The following is a 26,950-nucleotide window of genomic DNA, read 5'->3' on the forward strand; positions in this document are numbered from 1 at the left end:
GAATTAACAAGCTGCTGGGATGTGTAAACAAAGAACACATATACAACAGGCTAGTTTTTTCCATTTCCAACTGTTTATTAATAATGTAAAATCAGTCATAGTACCCTGGACTACTGTGCAAACGTTTTAGACATTTGGTGGACAACACTTTTTCCCTTCTGCATTAGTGTGTCATTATTCAGATTTGTTAGGCCTATTTATTTATCCTTTACTTTAACAGGTGAGTCCCATTGAGATCTTACATATCTTTTTCAAGGGAACCCTGGGTTTTCCATACATACATTCCATACATACAGTATACATAATTTTTTCTATATGTTGTTTTGTATGTAAGTTATAGCTGTACTGTACATTATATACATTAGGCCTACATTCAAATTTGCTCAAACAGGTTCATCTAGGTTCAGTCAGGCTGTCTCAGTGTAGCTGCACTGACTGGTGTTCATGCATTTCCATTGGGAGTTTCAGTCAGAGGGATATGGGTCTGCACAACGCTGTAATTCCCCTGTTTACTTTTTAAGTATCGAAATGCAAGTATCAGGACCAATATAATAAGAACAAAGATGAGAAAGATTATTATAATAGTGGTTGTCCAGTCAGCTGCAAGAGAGAAAAATAAATATGTTATGTTAAAGGACATTATCTGCCCATGAAACATTCTAAACAGCATAAAGTGGGAAATCAGTTTAGGTGGTTAAGTCAGTTTGTCCCAGACCGTGAGGAAAACATTTGTTTGAGGATAAATAGGCTTCAGTCCTCAGTGGATACATATTACCTGTAGGCCTCCAACACCCTGTGTAACTGTGCATGTAACTGAGTATGCATACATTTCAAAACTTGCTGAACAGTGCCCTCTGTTGTCAAATCAATGGCCTCCTTTTTAGTAGCTTTTGCACACACCCAAAATAATGAAATGGGATAAGAACGTTTTGCTGTTCACTAAGATAATTTAATAATGTGTATAGAGATTAACAGTAGGCTATAACAGTCTGAAAGATGTCAGTCTAGATTTAGATGATAATTTGATTTACTACATTAACTACTTGAGATGAAATGAACTGAAGAAATTTACAGAAATTTCATAACTTATTAATCATTCAATTTTGAGGCAAGAAATTATAATGTCAATTATATGATGACAATAAATGTAACTTAATAAAAAAAAAAATCCTGTAGCATTTTTGGGACATTTTCAGATAAAAAAACAAACACATTCTTATCGTGCTTACAAAGAACCCTCTGTTCTACATAAACATAAAGCATGAACATTTTTTACTCACCAGGTATGTTAATGACACGATGGTTTGATTCGACTTCAAGCAAGCCAGGGCCAAGATCCAGCTGTGCCTTACACCTGTACTGTGCTCCATCATCAGATGCAGTGGGTTGAATACGAAGGTCAAAGGTCAAGTTTTGGGGACCCGCACCGGTGCCCTGATATTTGTGCGGTTCGTTCAGCAGAGTCTGTCCTTTGAACCACATCACGATCAGGTTCTGAGCAGGAGCAACGTTTTGAATGTGGCAAGTAAAGATGTAATCTTTGCCAGCAGTCATTTTGCCAGTATGATTTGTTGTCAGGGTTATTCTGCTGGGCATCTCTGTGGAAAATATGTGAGAATGTGAGAACATTCTTTTGAAGTATTACCTGGACTGATTGTTTGAGCACCATAAAAGTAAGACTCACGGTAAACAATGACATTGAGCAGTTTTGAACACTGCCCATCATCAGTGTCAATGACACACTTGGGCTTCACTGACCACTCTGTCAGGCTCTCCACGTTCCAGGTGACATGTTGGATATCCCTCACTTTGCTTACAGGTTCAAGAGTAGAATTCCAGCCAATTCCGTTGTGAGGTATTAATGCACGGCAGTCAGCTGAAGCTGAATCTCCATACCTCACCACCAGAGGGAAAGGGCTGATGTCAATCGGACAGCCACCTGTGGTAATTTAGCAGAATGCATGACACATCACACGTATCACTGAAGCCCTGCAGGATGATTCATCTGAGCTTAAGTGAATGTCAGGCCAACTTACTGTACACGATTATGGTGAGTGGGGCTGAAGTCAGTTTAGGGGGTCCTCCTGGCCCTAAGTCCAGCTCTGCCTCACACCAATATTGTGCTCCATTATCTGATATTTTAGGAGCAATCAGGAGGTCACTGGTAATATTTTGTGAACTAATACTGCTGATGCTCTGGTGTTTTGGGTCATCCATCAACATCCTTTCAACAGTGCTTCCATAAACAGTGTGTCGTTCGAACCACTTTACAGTGAGGTTCTGAACAGGAGCAATGTTTTCAATGTGGCAAAAAAGGCTGTAGGTCTTGCCTTCAGCCATTGCTCCAGCAATATTCGCTGTTAGAGTGATAACATCTGGAATAGCTGTAAAAAGGACAATATGGATTAACTAGAAATGCAATTCCAAGGAATTACCAGTGCATGAAAATGCAAAAGTTGTGATGTAAAATATCATGTATAGTTAAAATAGATAATACAGAGATGGTTACTACGGTGATGCTAGAATTTTCATGCACTCTAATAAGAAGTTGCCTAGGAAGAACAGTACAGTGCATTTTCATGCACTGTAATTATATCAGGTCTTTGTAAACATTTACATTTTTTATGTTACTGATTGACAATATTGGACTTACAATAAACAGAAACATTGAGGTCTTGGCCACACTGCTCATCATCAGTGTCAATGACACACTTGGGCTTCACTGACCACTCTGTCAGGCTCTCCACGTTCCAGGTGACATGTTGGATATCCCTCACTTTGCTTACAGGTCCAAGAGTAGAATTCCAGCCAATTCCGTTGTGAGGTATTAATGCACGGCAGTCAGCTGAAGCTGAATCTCCATACCTCACCACCAGAGTGGAAGGACTGATGTCAATCGGACAGCCACCTGTGATGATACAGTAGAATGCATGACACATCACACGTATCACTGAAGCCCTGCAGGATGATTCATCTGAGCTTAAGTGAATGTCAGGCCAACTTACTGTACACGATGATGGTGAGTGGGGCTGAAGTCAGTTTAGGGGGTCCTCCTGGCCCTAAGTCCAGCTCTGCCTCACACCAATATTGTGCTCCATTATCTGATATTTTAGGAGCAATCAGGAGGTCACTGGTAATATTTTGTGAACTAATACTGCTGATGCTCTGGTGTTTTGGGTCATCCATCAACATCCTTTCAACAGTGCTTCCATAAACAGTGTGTCGTTTGAACCACTTTACAGTGAGGTTCTGAACAGGAGCAATGTTTTCAATGTGGCAAAAAAGGCTGTAGGTCTTGCCTTCAGCCATTGCTCCAGCAATATTCGCTGTTAGAGTGATAACATCTGGAATAGCTGTAAAAAGGACAATATGGATTAACTAGAAATGCAATTCCAAGGAATTACCAGTGCATGAAAATGCAAAAGTTGTGATGTAAAATATCATGTATAGTTAAAATAGATAATACAGAGATGGTTACTACGGTGATGCTAGGATTTTCATGCACTCTAATAAGAAGTTGCCTAGGAAGAACAGTACAGTGCATTTTCATGCACTGTAATTATATCAGGTCTTTGTAAACATTTACATTTTTTATGTTACTGATTGACAATATTGGACTTACAATAAACAGAAACATTGAGGTCTTGGCCACACTGCCCATAATCAGTGTCAATAACACACTTGGGCTTCACTGACCACTCTGTCAGGCTCTCCACCCTCCAGGTGACATTTTGGACATCCCTCACTTTGCTTACAGGTCCAAGAGTAGAATTCCAGCCAATTCCGTTGTGAGTTACGAACGTGCTGCAGTCAGCTGAAGCTGAATCTCCATACCTCACCACCAGAGTGGAAGGACTGATGTCAATCGGACAGCCACCTGTGATGATACAGTAGAATGCATGACACATCACACGTATCACTGAAGCCCTGCAGGAGGATTCATCTGAGCTTAAGTGAATGTCAGGCCAACTTACTGTACACGATGATGGTGAGTGGGGCTGAAGTCAGTTTAGGGGGTCCTCCTGGCCCTAAGTCCAGCTCTGCCTCACACCAATATTGTGTTCCATTATCTGATATATGAGGAGTAATCATGTAGTCGCTGGTAAGATTTTGAGGACCAATACTGATGCTGCTCTGGTGTCGTTCATCATCCGACAGTGGAACAGTGCTTCCATCAACAGGTACTTGTTTAAACCATTTTACAGTGAGGCTCTGAACAGGAGCGATATTTCCAATGTGGCAAGTGAGGGTGTTGTCCTTGCCCACAGCCATTGTACTATGACGTTTTGTGGTAATGGTCAAACTGTCCGGAGTTGCTGTGAAAGGCACATTGAAAAATTATATTTTTGTTAAGTTGCTAAGCAAGTACTTCATCTTTGAACTAAACAGTTGGTGACAATGGAACTCACTGAAAGCTACAACAGAAAGTTCTTTTGTGCACTGTCCCTCCTCCCTGTTAATGAAGCATTGTGGAGTCACTGTCCACTCTCTCAGCTCCTTCACCGTCCAGTTGAGCTCAGTGACTCCCTCCTCCATACCCACAGCCCCCACAGGGGACTCCCAGCCCATGCCGTCGATGGGTACGAGTGAACGACAGGTGGACGAAGCAGGACCTCCATACCTCACCACCAGAGTAGAGGGATTGATTGCAACTGGACAGCCACCTATAGGAACACAGTGGGACAATTACAGCTTCATCACATCTCACAGGTCTCAGATGAGTTTCGCAAATTAACTGAGCGCAATAGCAACTTACTGTACACATCAATGTTGAGGGTGTTTGATTTGTGTTCAAGAAAAGACTCCTTTCCTGGTTGCTGGAACTCTACAACACACTGGTATTTTTCCCCATTATGTTTTATAAGGGCTGTGTACAGGAAATCACTGGTTATATTTCTATCCCCCCAGTTCTCTATTATTTCTGTGTTCAGCAGAACCTGTCCTATATACATCTTCACGGTGACATTGCCAACAGATTGGGGGATTTCGATGTGGCATGACAGGGTGTAATTTTTGCCCACAGCCATCGGCCCAGGAGAAACCGCCACAATATCGATGTTTGACAGGACTGCAGAAAGAAAGAGAGAAAAACACAATAAGGACTCTGTGTATGTATGTATGGCATGGTATGCTTCTGATGTTTTGTTACATTTAGGCAGTATATTATTGGTAGATATTGGTTATTGGTGAAAATAGTGGTAGTTGTTTTTGATTCATTAGTTTTTACCAACATCAGTTGAAGGATGGCAGAAATTAAAAGGTAGAAAATCCAATAGTGCATCCAATCCAAAGAGTGAAAATACATTTATGTTTGTTGTCATCTAGCTAGTTGTCATCACTACAGGATCTGTGTCAGGTAAATAAGAATCCAATATGTTTTCTTGGTTTGCTGAATCTAAAACAAAAATGTTTTATGGTGACGGAATCTGATTAGTATAATTATGACCGGCCGCCGCTAGCGAAGCTAACGAAGCGGTCATATAGGGATTGTCAATTTTTTTTTTTTTTTTATTCTGTCATCTACTTCCTGAATTTTTGGTCAACGATACCCGGGACACCGAACCACCGGGGCACATGAATTTTGTTTGGTCCCTGGGGGCCACTCCCCCCCGCGCTGGGCCCCCCGAAACCCAAAAAATGCAGTTTTTCCTAAATAACTACCTGAGCCGTGGCAACGGGCGATACATAATTTCAATTACAACGGGCGATACATAATTTCAAATTCAGTAGGATTAAAGGAAAACCAAATATTCATCATAATAATTTGGCTGCATTTCCAGTATTGGCGTCACGTAGTCGTTTGTCCACCAGATGGCGCATCGTTGCAGTGAGACATAATTTTTTTTGGAAAGTGGGTTGGAAAGACACTATGCTTCCTACAAGGACAAGACTGTAGTTTACCACAGAGAACTCTAAAGTAGGATGATTTCTGCATGACATGTAATTCCCATTTCTTCTTGAAGCCGAAATAAATCTGAGAATTTTTATCGGACATGCTTGGTTTTTACTGCAGGTAGGCTATGTTAATCTTAAGTTATATCAATAGCCTAGAGTAGGCTAGGTAAAATAATTTGTTAGCATTGGTTGAGTGATGGAGGCCAATTTGATTATTGATGTATTTGTCGAAAACCATAAATGCGGTTATAGGCCACCAAGAAAATTGATAACAGCACTAATTGCTTCTTTCGACTGTCTCCACCCAACACCTGCCACTGACCATCGACGGTGCTGTGGTGGAGAGAGCAGCAGTACTTCCTGCGGAAACTCAGGCGAGCAAGTGCTCCACCAGCCATCATGACCACATTCTACCGAGGCACCATTGAGAGCATCCTCTCCAGCTGTATCGCTGTGTGGGGCGGAAGCTGCACTGAATACAACAGGAAAGCCCTGCAGCGCATAGTGAACACAGCTGGAAGGATTATTGGTGCTTCACTCCCCTCCCTGAAGGACATTTACACCACCCACCTTACCCGCAAGGCGACCAAAATTGTGAGTGATGCAAGTCACCCCGCTCACAATCTGTTTGATCTACTGCCCTCTGGGAAGAGGTACAGAAGCCTGCGCTCCCGCACTACCAGACTCACCAACAGCTTCATACACCAAGCTGTAAGGATGCTGAACTCTCTCCCTCCTCTCCCCCCTCCACCCTCAGCTACATAACATCCTGGACATTGGACCCACAATGGCCGCCTGCACTACTCCACTTGCACACTTGTACACTTTACAACTTGGTGTTGTTGTCCTGAAAACACAACACTTCTGCTGCTCTTACATAACTTGCACCACTATGCCACTTTCTTTCTTACTTAGGTCAAACAGAACTACCCAGGCCTTTTATTGGCCTGACTTTGCACTAGTATTTTATTGACTGTCTATGCATAATTTCAACCAAATTTTGCTGCTCTTATTTTTTCATTATTATATGTGCCCTCTTATTTACTTATTTACTTACTTTTTTGTTTACTTGAATGTTATGTTTGTCTGTGGACCTAAATTGGTAAAATATGTCTTGTCTTCACCGTGGGATAGTGAGAAACGTAATTTCGATCTCTTTGTATGTCTGGAACATGTGAAGAAATTGACAATAAAGCTGACTTTGACTTTGACTTTGACTTTGTCATCTCATTTGCTTATGACCATAATCTAGGCTACTAACAGGAGCTAAGTGAGTTAGCCACAACACGTTTGCTACGTGATGGTTTTCTAATGGAAAATATATAGGCTACCTGAAAGATAACCTGTCTATGATGCATCCTAAACACCGGGCTGGGACATTTAGCTCAAAGTCTCAAAAAGCATCTGAGTCTATGTTCATTCCCAAACACCCATATAGGCTACTTCAATACTCTATTTTCAAAGGTGATTCAAGTAAGGAAGAGCATGGCTCAAAGTAAAGTAACTAGGACTGAAACTGCATAAATTGAATAATTTGTGTCAACTCGCAGCAATGTAGAATTATTGTTTTTTTTTAAATATATTTTTTTGGCCTTTTATGCCTTTAATTTACAGGACAGTAGAGAATGACAGGAAGCGAGTGGGAGAGAGTCGGGGTGGGATCCGGAAAGGACCACGGGGCGGGAATCGAACCCGGGTCGCCGGCGTAGGTGCCCCAGCCAGCCGATGCATCCAGGGCAGGGCGGTACACATATTTGTTGCACGTGCTACAAAAATCATTCTGCGATTGCGATGGATGATTTAGTACCAACGTTACACCGGTCCAATACAGTTTTGCCTATGGCAATACCGTGAGACTGAGACGTTTTTTGTTTGTTCGAAGTGCGTGTTTAGGGTGTGAGAGGGGAGTCGATGTGCTTTGATTCCAGCTTGGTAGTAGTAGTCTATGCGATTAAAAAACACGTGTGTGTAAAGTATCCAAACAATGATAACGCTTTCATTATGGCTGCTTTAGCCACAGACCTTGAGCTACTGTACAGTGGGTTTGGTTCCATTTAGAAGTGTCGCTTTCCGTGATTCACACAGCTGCTGATATGCAAAACTATTAACTTTTCGACAAGAGGTGGCAGCTTAAGTCCGCTTGATACTGTAAGCCATTGGTTCCCAAAGGAGATTTGATTTGGGTCGCCAGCATAGTGACAATTTATGTTGTGTAATAGGCCTAGCATAGGGCCTACCTTATATAGCTTATAGTTTGTTAACAGTCACGGTTTTGTCATAACTCCCTCTATGCATTTTGAATAATAGGCCTAGCTCTGAAACCGGGGGCGAACACGTCGCAGGGGGGGCGCCAGTGCGCGTGGATATCTCAATCGCAAAATTAAACAATATTTCTATCGGGCGCCTACCATGGACTAGGCTGGGTGAACTCAGCCTGAAATGCCGGCGATTCCTTTTCGATTTCTTAAAAGATTGAGCTTGGTTTGGCGAAAGCCAGACTAACCAGTTGCAAAATGCAAGGGAACATAAATCAGCATATTATTTGCACAAACAATAACGGACAGTAGCTCTTCAACTTGGCCCGTTAAAATGTGTATGAACAGTCTAGCAACGCGTTTCATGAAGGCCCTTTTGGACATGTCAGTTATTTGCACCACTGGGTAAAACGGCATTTTGTTTTAGACTACTGGTATTTAATTTGTGCATTGACAATAAAGCTGAATATCATATGAACTAGATGACTAAAGTTATGCATATGTAGAAGAAGAAACATTCACAAAAATCCATGACATGACCTCTCTTCTTGATAGCTGTTGAAAACGGCAACTGACAGGGATTGTTTTGTTTAATAATAAATAAATAAATACATTATGCTGCTACCTTCTGCTTTTCCCAAATACAATGTAGCCTACAGGTGTACCTTTCATCAGTCCAGTTGCAATGGATGGACTGTGATGAACTGCCTTACTTGTGATTGTTTAGATATTTTAAAGGTTTTATAACAATGCTACAATTTTTTTGGCAAGTGCTACAAATCTATTCACCTTTGCAGCGCCAGTAGGCTACTTTGTGTGCGGCCCGCAAACACACATTCCAAACAAGCATACACAAAAGTTTCAAGAGTGGGGGGTGGGGTAGAAGATGGAGACAAATTGATTAGTGTGATTTATTTTCGCGGAACGGATGTACAGGACTGAGCGGCAATCATATTTTGTACCGCTATGCGGTACATCTAGTTAGTGAAGACTTTACTCTGTTTTATTACGACCACCGTGCTAGCGAAGTGGTGATCATATAGGTTTAGTCAGAGTTTTTTCCCCCCAGTACATTCCTGTCAACTATTTCTGGGCCACCTGGCTGCATGTAACTAGGTGGGCTTGTAGCCACACAAGGATGACACGGAACTATTGTTTTTGTGTTTTTCCGTCGCCCACCCGATGCACTGGGCCCCCTGAAAGGAGGGTAGACCGGACACAGTTTTCTGTGAATACCTCGAGAAACGTAGGGCCTAGGATGACCACCTTTTTGCATGTTGGTCTCAAGGGGCCATGTCAACCCATCCTATATCCACCTATTTGAGGTATAGCTCCACCATGTTAAAAATGAAAAGGCAAAAACGAGGCATTGTAATCGCAGGTATCTTTGGCTGTCAGGTTCAAAACTGCATGCACACACACAGGCACGCACAGACACACATAAATGCACTGACACACGAACTCTCACACACACACACACATAAACACACACATGCACACACACAGGCACGCACAGACACAAATAAATGCACTCACGCACACACTCACACACACACACATAAACACACCCACATGCACGCACGCATGCACACACACACACAGACACACACTTTGAGTGTCTAGAAAATAAATGTAACGTGTTGTTGAAAGTGTGGCATGCTGTCCTGTTTTCAGATGGACTGACTTACTGTCTGGTAGAGGAGTTGATGTTGGGACCCCAGTTGTGCCTGTGGTTACAGTGGCGGTGGTTGTGATCGCTGACGTTGGCATTGTTGGCACGGCAGTCCTTTCTGCATCACTCCACAGAGACAAATCCTCTGAGAAAGTATAAGGTAGAATGTTCAAAATCTCTGTATTTGTCAGCAGTGCAATAGTGAAAAGGGAAAAGTCTAAGAGGGCAGAAAACATACTTTTCACAGTGATTTGTAGCTGATCAAATGAGCGTGTAAGAGGTGGGTTTGGTCCCAGTGGTCCCAGATCTAGCTCTGCTTCACACCGGTACAGAACTCCATCGTCCTCTCGGGTTGGAGAGATCAGGAGGGAAGCCGATACATTACGTGGACCCCTCTCAGTATCCGTGAATCGAGATTCATTCACAGTGACATTTTCTCTGTACCATCGTACAGTTAGGTTCTGAACTGGAGCAACATCCAAGACGTCACACTGGAGTTCATATTGTCTGCCATCACCCATTACCTCGGTGTGGTTCACAAGAGTGATGGATACATTTTCAGGAGCCTCTGCAAGAGGAAATCATTTCAGTTTTCACCTTTATTAGGCTACTGGATACACTGGATCCCATCAAGCAAAATTTTAAGCATATATTAATCTGGTAAACAATCAGCAAAGAAATTCAGTGTTTGAAGTTTTTCCAGATCAAGTGATAATATATGAAATATATATAATATGAAAATATGTAGATATTTAACATGATTTTTTAAAAATGGTTTAAATGATATTTAAGAATAACTGCACACACACTAGTTTTAAGTAGTATTAATGTTGTGCACTTACTGTAGACTGTTAAAGATAGGTTTTCATAGCACTGAAAATCAGTCAGATTATCAGTCAGATCATCAATCATAATCAGATCATCAGTCAGACTATTATTCAGAATTAGAATGCATTGTGCTTCTATGTCCCATTCTTGCAGGTTTTCTACTGTCCACCGTGTGTTCCATAGGTCATAGGGCTCCATCAAGTCATTGAGATCTGGACGTATCTGCCATTTTACTGCACTGTTATTAAGAGATGTGCAGTTAACTTCGAGTGATCCCCCATATTCCACCACCAGTTCAGATGGATGCAGCTGCAGAGATGCAGGAGGGCACCTGTCACTGGCCACTGCTGAAAGAAACAGTAAGTCAGACTTCACTGGTTTCAAGTAGGACTAAAGTCAGAATGAAGGCAAACTATTAGTACTACTATTCGCTAACATGAATGATACTAGTACCACTAATGAGATTGAGAAACTACACATTAACTTGCTTAGTTTGCTATCCTCAGGGGCGTAGATTTGCGTGGGGACCGAAGGACGTGTCCACACCAATGTCAAATTACGACTGAAATGTCCGCACCAATATTCAGGTTGAAATGGGGGGAAAAGCGCTCACATGCGCTACACAAAGAGTTAAATCATTTCTCACTTCAGTGCTGAGGATCATCTCGTACAGATCTTGTAATGTGCAGTGGCCTATAAGGGTAAATCGCGCTGATTTGAAGTTACCTATAATTACTAGTGAGCCGCAGTCTCCTGCGCAGCATGCAGCGCTGCAGCTTTACTTCAAGCATGAAGTGTGTCCAAATTCACCCATTCTTCTCTGTTGAACTCCTCGAGAAGTAGGCTACTCATCACACATGTGTCACATGAAAGAGCCTTTTCTCAGCGTTTAAACGGTGCTAGCTAGCCACTGTTTGCTGTGATAAACAGTTCGCGAGAAAAATAACTTCAAGCGATTTAATAATTATTCTCTGCGCCCATCTCCACATCCATTCGTCTCGGTGGAATATCGTACACTCTTAGAAAATTCCCTGTAAAATTACAGTACAGTACAGGCAGCACGGTTGCCAGAACTTTACCGTAGAATTAAGGTGCGATACAGTACTGTAATACAGTTTACAGTAATCATGTGATTGCTGTTTTACTACAAGGTTGTACTGTACTGTACTATACAGTACAGTACTGTTTTTTGTTACCGTTACTGTTTTGTTTTTGTTTTTTAATTTAATTTAGTATTCCTCAATTGCATTTATTTATTAATTAATGTATTTATCTATCAACCAACACTTACATATTATAATAACAATATTCAGTATAAGTATCTAAACAAGTGAAATGTTAAGTCACACAAAACAATCTTTTATTTATCATTCTTGAAGATATTTCATTCATTTTACACAAGCTGAAACACTGAAACACATTAAAAACACTGAAACACTACAATATCATTAACTTTTGCTACACAGAGAGCGACCGACCGAGACTCTCTGCAAAGGCAACGATTTCCACATTAAGGTGTTGCTTCAATTATTTTAGTTTAAAGCAGAGCTAGTATTTAATCAAGTATTTAAACAACTAATTACATTAGTTTGAGACACAGGTCCTCCTCTACCTATAGCCACACACACACACACACACACACACACACACACTCACACACACATATTGCATTAAAACCATTAACGAGAGTCACTCTTCTTACTCATGCAAAGGCAACATTTTGAACAGTTGTTGCTTCAATAATTTTACATTTTAAAAAGTACAGAGCAGACTGTCAAGTTTCAAACAGAACTTGTATTACTTCAAGTATTTAAACAAACAAAAGTTTGAAACAGGTTCTCCTCCACGTATACACACACACACACACACACCTTCCTTCTCATCTTTTTTCATTTTGTTTTTCATCTGGCACTGTGACGTCACACACAATCTAGTGTAATGTTTAAAGCAGAACTATTTTAACTCAAAAGTCTGAAACAAGTAAATCAGTCCCCACCCCCACCCACTCACTGATACAAACATCACTCAAAGACACCTCTCTCCCCTGCTTTTTTTCCCCTTTCTTCTCTGAGCTGCTCACACAAGTGGTATCACATACATACATGCACACACAAACATTTAACCCCCCCCCTCCCCTCTCTCTCTCACACACACACACACACACACAACCTGTTAGATGTAACTGCTTAGTTAGAGGTCTGCCATTCAAAGTCCAGCAAGGAGCGAATGAAGTTATTAACGTGGGAGTTGATGGGTGGTGCTTTTTTCTGGACAATTCGTCCGGTCTTCTTGCTCACTCCCTGTCGGGCTGTGCATTTCTTTCCATCTTCCGGATTAATTCTCACCAGAAATCTATAATGTGAGATTACATTTTAACTTCCAGTCTATAATTTTATAATTGATAAAAATAAAACATATAGAATATAACTTACCTTTGAACAAGCTCCAAAGTGCATGCAGCTGACTCTTGGTATTCCATGTTTAAGACGTAATACGATGCAAAAAGAGTGGCGAAAGCAGCAGGAAAACTGTCTGATCCAGTGAATGTAATAGCAACTCTTCCTTCAATGGACACCATCCATCTTTTTGCTGTCATGAGCGAGGGTCCTAAAAAAAAACAATGTACTTTATTTTGAACACGAACTTCAAAAATACTGAAAACTGAAACAATGAAGTAACAGACCGAGTTCAGATGTACACCCTATAGAGAATATATGAAAATCCTTGATGACAAAGCAGTGGTTTAAGGTATTATCTGGAGTCAACCAACCCATAACCCTGTTGTTTCACATTACTAAGTGCTGTCAGAAGGTATGAAAACTACAAGACTTGGTACAACATAGACCAAATGGTGAAACATCAGCCAGCACTAACTGATAAGGGCAAAGAAGTTTCATTTTCATCTGTTAGCATTAGCAAATTTGGTCACTGTTGTCCCAAATGCTGTGGTTCTTTTACCTACCAGCAGCACTCACCAGACTCAAAGAACAGAGGTACAGAGATAGTTTCAGAACCCAACTATAGCTGCCAAACTGTGGAAGAGACTGCAAAAAGATAGTACCAAGATTCTGCTAACCAGGGATCCTTAAAAAAAAGCAGTGGAATACCCATACCCATATTCTATCAAATTCAGATTAATGAATATTAATAATATTTATGCAATGTAACACAAGTGGGAGTGAGGTTGTTCGTGGATATCCTCTCCGGTGTAGTTCAGACAAAGGTAACCACACACATAAGGAGATCCAAGAACAACCTCACAACCACAAGTGTTATATGGCTTTTATAAAACCATTCCATTGCTAAATAATAAAGTTTACATACAAATGAAGAGGAAAAACATACTTACCAACCATAATGAGTCTGGGTGTCAGGCAATCTCTCGTGCCCCTCTACCTCGGCTTCAGTGAACTGTATAAAACAAAACAAAACAAAAAAACATGTGCATTACAGTTTGTTAATTTGTCATGCTATTACTTACAAAAAATGAAATGTTAGATGCCTGCATAAAGAAGACTAGATGATCTTAGTTTAAACAAATAGGCCTACCTTGCTGTTACTGTAATTAAAACTAGGGTTAGCTGTGCTTAGACGAGAGCCAACGGGCTATGTGACAGACCTCACAATATACAGACGTATGTCGCCAGGATAGTAAAATGGAAAAATAAATTATAGAAGACAACTATTAAAAAGGGGCAAATACATTTACTATTAGTTTTGAAGTGCTAAAATATCTGACGAGAATCGTCAATGTCTGCTCTAAGTGGGGACGAGAGTCGTCGACATCGTTTTCAATTTACTTAGGCTAGTCCTTGAAGTTAGCTGGTAATAACAACAGACAATACTTTTCAACGACAAGTCGATATTTTTAACTTTAAACTTACACAAGTTAAAAGAAAGGCATAAAGAGGACTAGATGATTAATTTAAACAAATAGGCTATGCCTACCTTGTTGTTAAAGCTAGCTATGCTTAAGCCAGAGACAATACTTTGCTATCGACACCAGCTTTAATACCAGCAAACAAGCTATGCTCGTCTTTTTACTAAACAAAAATCTACACAATGCCGGGGTGAAACTACTTAATGAATGCGAAAACCAAACTCACCAAATTTCAATGACTTGCGCTCATTCCACTATGGGTCATGTCTTCAGAAGAGGAGTAAAGTCGTCGGGTTGGCAGAACTTCGTTCTCGATATTACAGCAAGGTGGCAGCAAAGTTACAGTATGCGGGGAAATGTACTGTAATATATTCCCGCGTCAATAATATTACCCAGAATGCAACATTAACTACAACACTGTGCTGTAAAGACATGATATTGTATCATACTGTAGAATTTAGCTGTACTGTACTGCAAAACCTACAGCCACATTTAACAGTGTAGGCCTACACACTCTTCACACAACACATGACAAACCATATATCAGAATAAACAGCAGACCTTACCGAACACAAAGGTGTAATGCATTCCCGTGTATAGTTAGCTGTTCCAGAGTAATCCGGTTTTGAAATAAATTATAGCAAAATTCAACATGGTCTTTCGGCTGCATTTCTTAAAACTGAGCTGTGCTTACATCGCCTAGATATCTGTAAATATTAGAATCAGAGAATATACAGGCAGCTCACGGTTAAGACTTTGTCAATGTAGCCTTAATGATTTCTTTTCACAAAATGCTAAGCATGCATGTATTTAAGTTTCTTAAAACTGAGCTGTGGTTAAATGGGCATGATTTCATAACAGACCAAATAGAAAATAAATGTTAAATATAGCCTACATATCTGTAGCCTAAAATCAGATTATGTAGGCTACACAGTGTAGTTAGATCAAGTTGGGCAGTAGCACATTTTAATCATGGATAGTTGGACAGTAGCACATTTTAATAATTTTAGTGGCTGGTGAAAGAGTTGAGTGTTTTTTTGTTTTGTTTTTTTTTCGGGGGGGGGGGGGGCTTGGCTATCCTTATTATCATCACTGCTTTATCACCATCACTGCTTCTCAGAGCTAAGCTGCTAAACCCTTAGGCTACAGAAAAATAACTAAGAACTATGGCCTTGTTATACTGTAGTGTATAATACTTCTGTGATATTCTGTAATTATATCCTTGCCCTCTATTGTGTTCCTGCAGTCTTACTAGCATGTCCCAAAATAGGATAATATATATAGTATTCATATAAGATTACTAATCAAAAATGATTGAACAGGGCTGATGCTGGTGTGTGGCATAATTATGGTTATGGCTATGGTTATGGTTAATTTGTTAGGAGGGCATGTTTAGCAGTGATGATACAGGATCAGACTACGCACAGACAACTCTGATGGCACAGTTTACTTTAAACTGCAGAATATTTATGTGTGCATCTGTCCACCCAATGACAGAATTATATCGGTAGCTCTGTTTGCTTTCAAAATCCTGTGTTAACCACTAGCTACTGGTCCACACCCTGACAGTGCCTGACACCACCCAGCCACCTACACCCCCCCCATCACCATCCAAAGGCAATGTTGTCAGCTGAATGAAGAACATTATGTCCTACCCTTAAATAAAAGTAGTCAAACTATGAGACTTCTGATAATATCACAGTTTTACAAATGATCAATACAGATTCAAACCACAGTGACACATTACACTCTACCTCTGTCCTTATTAAGCAGTGGCGCATATTAAAACGTAGCTGGGACATCTTCAACTCATGATGTAAAAGAAGCCACACGTATGCAACCGCAGTCCTGCACCAACAGGCCAGTGTTCACCAAGGCAACAAAAACCCATATAAAGTTCAGACCCTTATTGTGATTTATCGATGGCAGACACAACCGAACAGTATTTCATATTGCCAACATGGGGCATCTACAAAAGCAACAGGGGACTCACCACTGGCGAACAGAAAGATGATCCAAAGGTCCATGTGCTGAAGAGACATACTGAAGTTCAGAGATGCCTAAGGGCCTATGGGTAGGTTAATAAGAGACTCTTAGCCCTTGGAACCTCCGTAGTAGTTTCAGCATAAACCCAATTGTATTCTGAATCCAAATCTCCTTTTCGATCTCTCAGTGATCAGACGGTGAGAGCATGGCTTTGGCTACGGAAATATGAAGAAACCAAAGAGGAAGTCCTGAGTCTGCTATGAAGAGTAGCTGTGGAGCATGACTGTGCTGGGGCTTCCTGCTGTGTGCTTAGTTGCCATTAAGTCTTTACTTTAAGAATGACATACTGTATCAATGTGAGAAGGGAAGGCTGTATGTAAATGAATCACATGATAGAACTTTCATATGTCTGCAAGGCAGTTCATCAGATAGCAGAACGACAGAATAGAACAAAAACCACACAAAGATGCAGAGGTAGATAAACACACTAAAGTAAAATGTTTCATTCCACCTCTTACAAGTGCATGGATTGTGGTTTGTAATAAATTAAGTATAAATTGCTTTCACTGAAGTTCAGCCCTGGTCTTAAGATATAGGTTTTGTGGGTGTCTATCTTCCTGATGCAAGATGATGCTTGTGTCACAGAATGGTTGCCTCAGAAGTGGTTGTCAGCATTCTTTTCCACTTGTCTGACAGATCTTAAATGTGAAGCAGCCCAGGTTTTCAAATGGCAGTGTGGAGAGAGTCCTGACTGACTGTGCTGTGTGATCAGACTTCAGGATTCCAAGTATGGGAGAGGGGCAGCTGTGGACACAGGGTATTGCTCTTCAGTGAAATATCACTGTCACTTTTACCCCAAATCCCCACCCCTGTAGACTGATGGCTATAGCTGCTTTCAGAGATGTCCTCTGCAGGATCATTGTCAAATGGATGTCCGACCCTTCGGCTGATTCAGATATGATGCTTACATACGGACATTATGTGTGAACGACACTGATGGACATGAACAGAATCTCTGTGTGGTTGAACAAGTTGAACGTGGTTGAACATGCACATGCACATGAACAGAATCTCTGCATGTTCTTCGCTTCGTTCAGACATGAGCTCATTTACATATTGTCCGTCGGAAATACTAGAAGGGGAGTAGTGTAAGAGCCGGCTAAGTTCGGAGTCCCAAATGTCCAGCTATGTTGTTCAGATATACGGCCCAACCGCTTGATATCCGCAGAACATGCAGACTTACACCTATGTCTGAAAGCAGCTTGTGATATAGCTGAGAGCATGGCAACACTGGGTGTCTGCCTCCTGCCCAACTCACAGGTGTGTGCTGTTTTCTGTTAGAGGCTGCACACGTCTGTGCCATCTTTTGTTTTACGCACTTCTGGTAACCCAACGTTCAGCTTGACAGCTCTCACGGCTCTGGCACTTTTGTTGCAATCGTGTGGCTTACAGTTGGTCACAAGAGTTAGTGCAGTTCTGCTCTGTTTCTGGCGAAGTCAGCCAAGCGGTGGTCATATAGGTTTATTTTTTTTTTTCTTCAGGATTTTTTTATTTTTTATTCTTCAGTAATGTTGTGTCAACAACAAAACTGCCCAACATTGGAGGTGTAGGATCATTATGACACCCTCTGAATGCATGCCAAGTTTCGCGGAAATCCGTTCATGGTGGGGGCCACACAATAAATGAATTATGTGTACATTTGACTGTACACCAACTGGCCTGTAGATGGCCGGACACAGTTTTCTGTGAATATATCGAGAACTGTAGGGCCTAGGATGACCCATTTGTTTTGGTATGTTGGCCTCTAGGGGCCATGTCAACCCATCCCATATCTACTCCTTTGATGTACCGGTATAGCGCCACTTAGTTAAAAATGAAAAAGCAAAAAGGCATTGTAATCCCAGGTATCTTTGGCTGACAGGTTCAGAGTAGGATCATTATGTCACCCTCTGAATGCATGCCAAGTCATGGAATTCCGTTCATGGGGGACCATACAATAAATTAATATATGTGTACATTTAGTGTGTGTGCGCACACACACATGAACACACGCAAACACACACATAAAGATATATGCACACACATGCAGGCACACACATAAACACACACACACACACACACACACATACACACACGCATAAACACACACACACATAAACACACACACACACACACACACACACACACACACACAGACTCCTGACCTCAACCCTAGGTGTTCTACCTTTGGGATGAAGAGCGGACACTGAGTGCCCTTCTCGTCTAGGGCAATTCCACGGAAAATGGACTTTTTGTCACGTCCATAACGCCAGTGAAATGCCTTGGCATTTGTATGATGTGAATCATAACATTCATTTTTTGTGCATTTTTTCTCATTTACATTCATCAGCCAAAAATAGCAAATGCTCAAATTTCATGTAATCATTCACATCATACCATACCATCACATTTTATTGGCGTTATGGATGTTACAAAAAATGTCATTTTCCATGGAATTGCCCTCTAACATTAGTGTGTGGCCTCACAAATGCGCTTCTAGAAGAATGGTCAAAAATTCCCATAAACACACTCCTAAACCTTGTGGAAAGCCTTCCTAGAAGAGTTGAAGCTGCTAGAGCTGCAAAGGGTGGACCGACATCATATTAAACCCTATGGATTAAGAATGGGATGTCACTTCAGTTTATATGTGAGTCAAGGCAGGTGACCCAATACGTTTGGCAATATAGTGTGTTGTGTGTATATATGCATAATTATATATATAACCACACAAAGATATATAATATAAAAGTTGTAATTTGCTTTGGACTGACAGTCTCTCATTGTTTTTTGTGTGATGGTGAAAAACTGAGTTTATTGTCTATTGTGGTTCCAAGATATTAAGAACATCTTCACATTCTACTACATACTTAAGATTTATTTAATTTAGCAGACACTTTTATCCTAAGCGACCTACAGCAAGAGAATAGCATTCAAGCTACAGTGCATGGGAGACCTTCGCTAGGAATTACTACTGCATCTGTCAATACTACTAGAGAGTGCTGACATTATAAGTACTAGTCAAAGTGTGATAGGAGGTGGTTGAAGAAAAAGGTAGAGGAGGGAAAAAATGGAAGTGCGTGGTAGGTATACAAGCTACTGTCCTGGACCACGAGCATGCATCATAATTAGAATGTGGACATGACACATACTTAGGCTGTCACTTCCTTTCCAATACCACAGAAGAACAAGACACGAAACGGAAATTCACTTGTTTGGTTTGTTTAGCCCAACCACACCCGCCTAGCAACAGCTGAAAGTCACAATCAACCCACACCTATTTCATCAGAAACTTGCTCTGTAAACCTTCCCTTCTTTAGTATGAACTGAGCTGTGTTTTAAAATAAAACTTGTTACCAGTTCTGTCTGATACAGAAGCCATACAAAGGAGATTAGAGGTCATGCTAGAGTGAAGGCTATAGGCCTACAGTCCATAGAATTCAAACTGTTTATTTTATGTTTATGAAACTGTTCATTTTTAATATCAAAAATGAAATTTCTATGCTAGTGCTCAATCAGGTTCCATTGATTGATGCATACATTCAGTTTAGTAATGAGTAGGCTAATGGTTCCATAGTTTTAGCGGGGTGGTGTTTCTAAACAGTCACTTTAGTCCCATCACTCATACCGCTATACAGCGCTTTTGCTACGGCATTTCCAATACTCCCTCTCTTCAATGTCCTTCCACCCTCTGTATTGTGTTGGACGCATGTGGCTTGTTCAGTTGCAATGTTTCTAGTCACCAACAGGTGGCAGTATATTACAAAGCTCAGAGATGGCCTCATTTCCAGGGTTGAACACATCACTTACTGTATGGCTAATTTCAATATAATAATATAAAAGACAGTATATTATTAATGGGAAATAAAGTCCTTCATTGTTATGATCAGTTACAATGTTACTTGTTACCTGCGGTGTAAGTACATGTGACAAATGCCATGCATGACTAACCATGCATGCATGACAATGCAATCTTTCATGGTTCAGCTCTTGCTTTCAAGGTAGCAACACCGCAACCAGTCGTCAGAACTCTAAATGCACCACACCACTGACACTGCTTCTTATACAGTCATTTTGCTGTGTGTATGCGTGTGTGTGTTTGTGTGTGTGTGTGTGTGTGTGTGTGTGGGCAAATTAGGCTATAAGTAGCCTAAATGAATACAAAGAATATACATTCATTTATGTGGTAACATGGATTACTAAGAAGATTTCAGGGGAACAGTCATTTTATTGTTTTTTAAAGAAACATAACACAGGAACAGAATCTTCTTCCCTGAAGTCCCTGATACCATCAAGTCATCACCCCTCACTTGAAATAGCCTACAGTTAATGTGTCATTATTCAGCTTTACTTTACCAGGTTGGTCCCATTGAGATCTTACATTTCTTTTTCAAGGGAACCCTGGGTTTTCCATACATACATTCCATACATTGTTTTGTGTGTAAGCTATACTTTGATATGTAAAGATATTGCATATGAGCTATATACATTTGCACAGTAGGGGGTGCCTAAAACCCCCTTACCTACAGACCTACAGACTCGAGTGGCTTATTGCTTTTCTAAAACTGTTGCTATAAATACCTGGCAAAGTTTCATAAAGTAAAGGCAAAGCAACAAGAAATGTAACGATTTATTCATAGATAATCATTCTTCCGCCAATAAATATATTTCCTCTATCTGAATGGTTGCCAAGCAACGTCAAGACGTAGCTACTTTTGTATCAAGTTATGATAGCGCAGTAATATTGAATGGAATGCGGTCAAGGTGTATGTTTGTGCTGGATTTTACAACGGCATCAAACGCAATTCAGCCAATCATAATCAAGGACCGGAACTATCAGTTTTAGATATACATTAGACCTACATTCAAATTTGCTAGCAGTCTCATCTGGGTTCACCCAGGCAGTCTCAGTGTAGCTGCACTGACTGCATTATCTATAGGTCTACCCCTGGTGTTGATGCATTTCCATTGGGAGTTTCCGTCAGAGGGATCTGGGTCTGCACAACGCTGTAATTCCCCTGTTTACTTTTAAAGCATTGAATTGCAAGTATCAGGACCAATAAAATCAGAAATATAGCTGCAAGCAGCAATGTGGGGGCCAAGCAAATAAGCAGAAGTTGGGATTGGACTGGACTAGACTAAACTAGACTAGACAAGGCTGGACTGGAATGCATTGGATTGAATTGGACTGGATTAGATTGGATTGGACTGGACTGGACTGGACTGGACTGGATTGGACTGGACTGGATTGGGATTGGGATTGCAGAGATATGAGCCTACTTCATGTGATTGTTGATTGGATTGGATTTAATTGGACTGCATTGGATTGGACTGGACTGGATTGGTTTGATTGGACTGGATTGGGATTGCTGATATATGAGACTACTTCATGTGATTGTTGATTGGATTGGATTGAATTGGACTGGACTGGACTGGACTGGATTAGATTGGATTGTACTGGACTGGATTGGATTGGATTGGATTGGACTGGATTGGACTGGACTGGATTAGATTTGATTGGACTGGATTGGGATTGCTGAGATATGAACCTACTTCATGTGATTGTTGATTGGATTGGATTGAATTGGACTGGATTGGATTGGGATTGGACTGGACTGAATTGGACAGGATTGGATTGGATTGGATTGGAATGGACTGGACTGGACTGGATTGGATTGGAATGGGATTGCTGAGATATGAGCCTACTTCATGTGATTGTTGATTGGATTGGATTGGATTGAATTGGACTGGACTGGATTGGATTGTACTGGACTGGATTGGATTGGATTGGACTGGACTGGACTGGACTGGACTGGATTGGACTGGATTAGATTTGATTGGACTGGATTTGGATTGCTGAGATATGAGCCTACTTCATGTGATTGTTGATTGGATTGGATTGAATTGGACTGGATTGGATTGGGATTGGATTGGATTGGATTGGATTGGACAGGACTGGATTGGATTGGCATTGCTGAGATATGAGCCTACTTCAAGTGATTGTTGATTGGATTGGATTGAATTGGACTGGACTGGACTAGATTGGATTGTACTGGACTGGATTGGACTGGATTGGATTAGATTTGATTGGACTGGATTGGGATTGCTGAGGTATGAGCCTACTTTATGTGATTGTTGATTGGATTGGATTGAATTTGATTGGGATTGGGTCTTGAGTCCATGTACAAAGTTTGGTTTCAATCCATGAAAGCGTTAGTAAGATATGAGCCTAATTCAAGTCATAGTTTTCCCTAGTGGTCAAAAGACACCAAATGTATTGTAGCTATTCAGGATGTGTTCATAAGTCCACGTACAAAGTTTGGTGTTGATACGAGAAAGTCTTGCTAATTATAGCACCCCTAGTGTTCAAAAGTCACCAAATTTATTGTGCGTCCTCAGGTTGTGACCACGAGTCCACGTACCAAGTTTGAGGTTGATGCGAGAAAGTATTGCTAATTATAGCGCCCCTAGTGGTCAAAGTACACCAAATGTTTTGTGTGTCCTCAGGATGGGGTCCCAAGTCTATGAACCAAGTTTGGTTTTGATATGTGAAAGCGTTGCTGAGATGGGAGCTAACTTCCTGTAACTCTAGCGCCCCCCTAGTGGTCGAAGGTCACCAAATTGATTGTGTGTCCTCAGGGAGGGGTTCCAAGTCCATATACCAAGTTTGGTTTTGATATGTGAAAGTGTTGCTGAGATATGAGCCTACTTCCTGTGATTATAGCGCCCCCATAGTGGTCAAAGGTCGCCAAATTTATTGAGCCTTCTCCTAATTGGGTCCTGAGCCCATGTACCGAGTTTGGTTTTGATACGTGAAAGCTTGGCGGAGATAACATTTCACTTCCTGTTTGGAGGCTTCGCCGCCAATTTCGATTGGTCGTCACGACTGACTTGTTTTGAATAAAGGTCCAAAAAGCAATGTGTTTGTGACGGTTGGTCTGAAGATCATCTGTGCCAAGTTTCGTGAAAATTGGATGAAATTTGTGACCTGTGAAAACGTTTTAAGGTTTTTGATGAAATCCAATATGGCGGTCCAATCAATTATGTTAATGTCAAAAGCTGATATGTGTCAGCTTAAGGCCCTCCCAAAGTATTAACAGAGATAACTAAAATGTTTTAATTTCAAACACATCACCCCATAGAGGCGAAAACATACTTTTGTTAATTATAGCGCCACCTGTAGGTCAAAAGCCATGAAATTTATTGAGCCTCCTCCTAATTGGGTCCTGAGGCCATGTAGTGAGTTTGGTTTTGATATGTGAAAGATTTGCCGAGATATGAGTTCACTTCCTGTTTGGTGGCTTCGCCGCCAATTTTGATTGGTTGTGACTGGCGACCAGTTTTGAGTATGGGTGTCAAAGGCAATGCAATTATGAGACATGGTCTGAAGATCATCTGTGTCAAGTTTCGTGAAAATTGGATGAAGTTTGTGACCTGTGAAAACTTTTAAGTGTTTTTGATCAAATCCAATATGGCGGTCCAATCAATTATGTTAATGTCAAAAGTTGATATGTGTCAGCCTAAGGACCTCCCAAAGTATTAACAGAGATCACTAATATGTTTTAATTTCAAACACATCACCCCATAGAGGCCAAAACGTAGTTTTGTTAATTATAGCGCCACCTGTAGGTCAAAAGTCATGAAATGTATTGAGCCTCCTCCTAATTGGGTCCTGAGTCCATGTACTGAGTTTGGTTTTGATATGTGAAAGCCTTGCCGAGATCTGAGTTCACTTCCTGTTTGGCAATCAATTTTGATTGGTCGTGACTGGCGACCAGTTGTGAGTATGGGTGTCAAAGGCAATGTAATTATGAGACATGGTCTGAAGATCATCTGTGTCAAGTTTCGTGAAAATTGGATGAAGTTTGTGACCTATGAAAACTTTTAAGTGGTTTTGATGAAATCCAATATGGCGGAGGTCCAATATGGCGGAAAGTAACGTAATAGGAGTCATTGAACTCAAGTCCGTCAAGGGGTTCCAACTATATATAGATGTTCAAAATTGGACATACGGTTCAAAAGTTAAGTGCATGGATGCAACGCCAACTTTGACACATTGGTGGCGCTAGACTGCCTGGGGTTCAGACTTGAACATTTGTGAAATGGAATATGGGAATGTATGGAATGAATGTGCCAAATTTCACAACTTTTTACTGTACGGTTCTATGGGCTGCCATAGACTTCCAGAGGAGAGGAATAATAATAAGAAAAGGTACAAAAACTGTGGGTTGCCGCGCAGCTTCGCTGCTTGGCCCCCAATAATGATGAGAACGATTACGATTGTATGATCGATTACGAATAATGATGAGAACGATTGTAATAGTTGCTGTCCAGTCAGCTGCAAGAGAGAAAAATAAATATGTTAAAGAACATTGTCTCCCCATGAAACATTCTAAACAGCATAAAGTGGAAAAACAGTTTAGGTGGTTAAGTCAGTTTGTGAGGAGAACATTTGTTTGAGGATAAATAGGCCTTGATCCTCAGTGGATACATATTACCTGTAGGCCTCCAACACCCTGTGTAACTGTGCATGTAACTGAGTATGTCAAATCAATGGCCTCCTTTTTAGTAGCTTTTGCACACACCCAAAATAATGAAATGTGATAAGAACGTTTTGCTGTTCACTAAGATAATTCAATAATGTGTATAGAGATTAACAGTAGGCTATTAACAGTCTAAAAGATGTCAGCACATATAGATTTAGATGATAATTTGAGAGATCTATGGGCCAGTAATTAGTAATTTACATACATATTTAATCAATATGTACTACATTTACTACTTGAGATTAAATTAAACGTATTAATCATTTAATTCTGAGGTTCGAGTCTTTGCTTTACTGAAATTATAATGTCAATTATATGATGACAATAAATTTAACTTAATAAAAAAAAAATCCTGTAGCATTTTTGGGACATTTTCAGATAAAAAAGGAATCTATTTTTTCACAAACACAGAAAACATGAATGAAGGGTACTATATCCAATTTGAGCCATGCTGGGTCACAACATAAACAAAATTTAATGAAAAAGTAAGCGTGAAATATGCATTATTTTATTCTACATTCTTATCGTGCTTACAAAGAACCCTCTGTTATACATAAACATAACTATAGCTTGAAAAATGTTTAACTCACCAGGTATGTTAATGACACGCTGGTTTGACTTCACTTGAGGAGGTGAGCCAGGGCCAAGATTCAGCTGTGCCTTACACCTGTACTGTGTTCCATCATCACATGCTGTGGATTGAATACGGAGGTCAAAGGTCAAGTTTTGGGGACCCGCAACGGTGCCCTGATATTTGTGCTGTCCCCCCAGCAGAGTCTCTCCTTTGAACCACATCACGATCAGGTTCTGAGCAGGAGCAACGTTTTGAATGTGGCAAGTAAAGATGTAATCTTTGCCAGCAGTCATTTTGCCAGTATGATTTGTTGTCAGGGTTATTCTGCTGGGCATCTCTGTGGAAAACATGTGAGAATGTGAGAACATTCTTTTGAAGTATTACCTGGACTGATTGTTTGAGCACCATAAAAGTAAGACTCACGGTAAACAATGACATTGAGAAGTTTTGAACACTGCATCATCAGTGTCAAAGACACACTTGGGCTTCACTGACCACTCTGTCAGGCTCTCCACGCTCCAGGTGACATGTTGGATATCCCTCACTTTGCTTACAGGTCCAAGGGTAGAATTCCAGCCAATTCCGTTATGAGGTATTAATACACGGCAGTCAGCTGAGGCTGAATCTCCATACCTCACCACCAGAGTGGAAGGGCTGATGTCAATTGGACAGCCACCTGTGATGATACAGTAGAATGCATGACACATCACATGTATCACTGAAGCCCTGCAGGATGATTCATCTGAGCTTAAGTGAATGTCAGGCCACGATGATGGTGAGTGGGGCTGAAGTCAGTTTAGGGGGTCCTCCTGGCCCTAAGTCCAGCTCTGCTTCACACCAAAATTGTGTTCCATTATCTGATATTTTAGGAGCAATCAGGAGGTCACTGGTAACAGTCTGTGGTCCCACATTGTTGCTTTGGTGTCTGTTATCTGTTGTCAAAAGTGTGTCTCCTTTGAACCACTTCACGGTCAGGTGCTGGACTGTGCTGTTTTCAATGTGGCCAAAAAGTCTGTAGCCCTTGCCTTCAGCCATTGCTCTAGTAGTATTATCTGTTATAGTGATTACATCTGGAAAAGCTGGAAAAGGGATAATATGGATTAATTATATCAGGTCTTAGTAAACATTTACATTTTTTTATGTTACTGATTGACAATATTGGACTTACAATAAACAGAAACATTGAGGTCTTGGCCACACTGCCCATAATCAGTGTCAATAACACACTTGGGTTTCACTGACCACTCTGTCAGGCTCTTCACGCTCCAGGTGACATTT

The 26,950-nt window shown here is 40.8% G+C and overlaps 1 protein-coding gene and 2 long non-coding RNA genes across 4 annotated transcripts; 1 reads left to right on the plus strand and 2 right to left on the minus strand.

Annotated features, from left to right (window-relative positions):
- Window positions 1–56: 56 nt before the first annotated feature.
- LOC121704783 lies at window positions 57–16,934 on the minus strand. 2 transcript variants are annotated; one of them, XM_042085253.1, is made up of 14 exons: window positions 16,524–16,934; window positions 10,665–10,994; window positions 10,061–10,390; window positions 9,839–9,967; window positions 4,757–5,068; window positions 4,410–4,664; window positions 3,975–4,316; window positions 3,623–3,877; window positions 3,006–3,353; window positions 2,654–2,908; window positions 2,037–2,384; window positions 1,685–1,939; window positions 1,281–1,598; window positions 57–600 (listed from the first exon to the last, which is right to left on the minus strand). In XM_042085253.1, the coding sequence occupies exons 1-14, from the start codon at window positions 16,570–16,572 to the stop codon at window positions 443–445; spliced, it is 3,684 nt and encodes a 1,227-aa protein (XP_041941187.1). In that variant the 5' UTR covers window positions 16,573–16,934; the 3' UTR covers window positions 57–442. The 2 variants fall into 2 exon arrangements, with proteins under 2 accessions (XP_041941187.1, XP_041941186.1); XM_042085252.1 differs by having other exon boundaries at window positions 10,665–10,997.
- LOC121704786 lies at window positions 3,058–26,751 on the plus strand. The gene is made up of 2 exons (XR_006030651.1): window positions 3,058–3,126; window positions 26,555–26,751. It is a non-coding gene; the product is annotated as an uncharacterized LOC121704786 (long non-coding RNA).
- On the minus strand, window positions 12,806–15,030 carry LOC121704785. Its single transcript, XR_006030650.1, has 4 exons — window positions 14,757–15,030; window positions 14,000–14,061; window positions 13,083–13,257; window positions 12,806–13,002 (listed from the first exon to the last, which is right to left on the minus strand). It is a non-coding gene; the product is annotated as an uncharacterized LOC121704785 (long non-coding RNA).
- Window positions 26,752–26,950: the final 199 nt, after the last annotated feature.

The sequence above is a fragment of the Alosa sapidissima genome, chromosome 3 (genome assembly GCF_018492685.1).
Source record: "Alosa sapidissima isolate fAloSap1 chromosome 3, fAloSap1.pri, whole genome shotgun sequence".
Lineage (NCBI taxonomy): Eukaryota > Metazoa > Chordata > Actinopteri > Clupeiformes > Clupeidae > Alosa > Alosa sapidissima.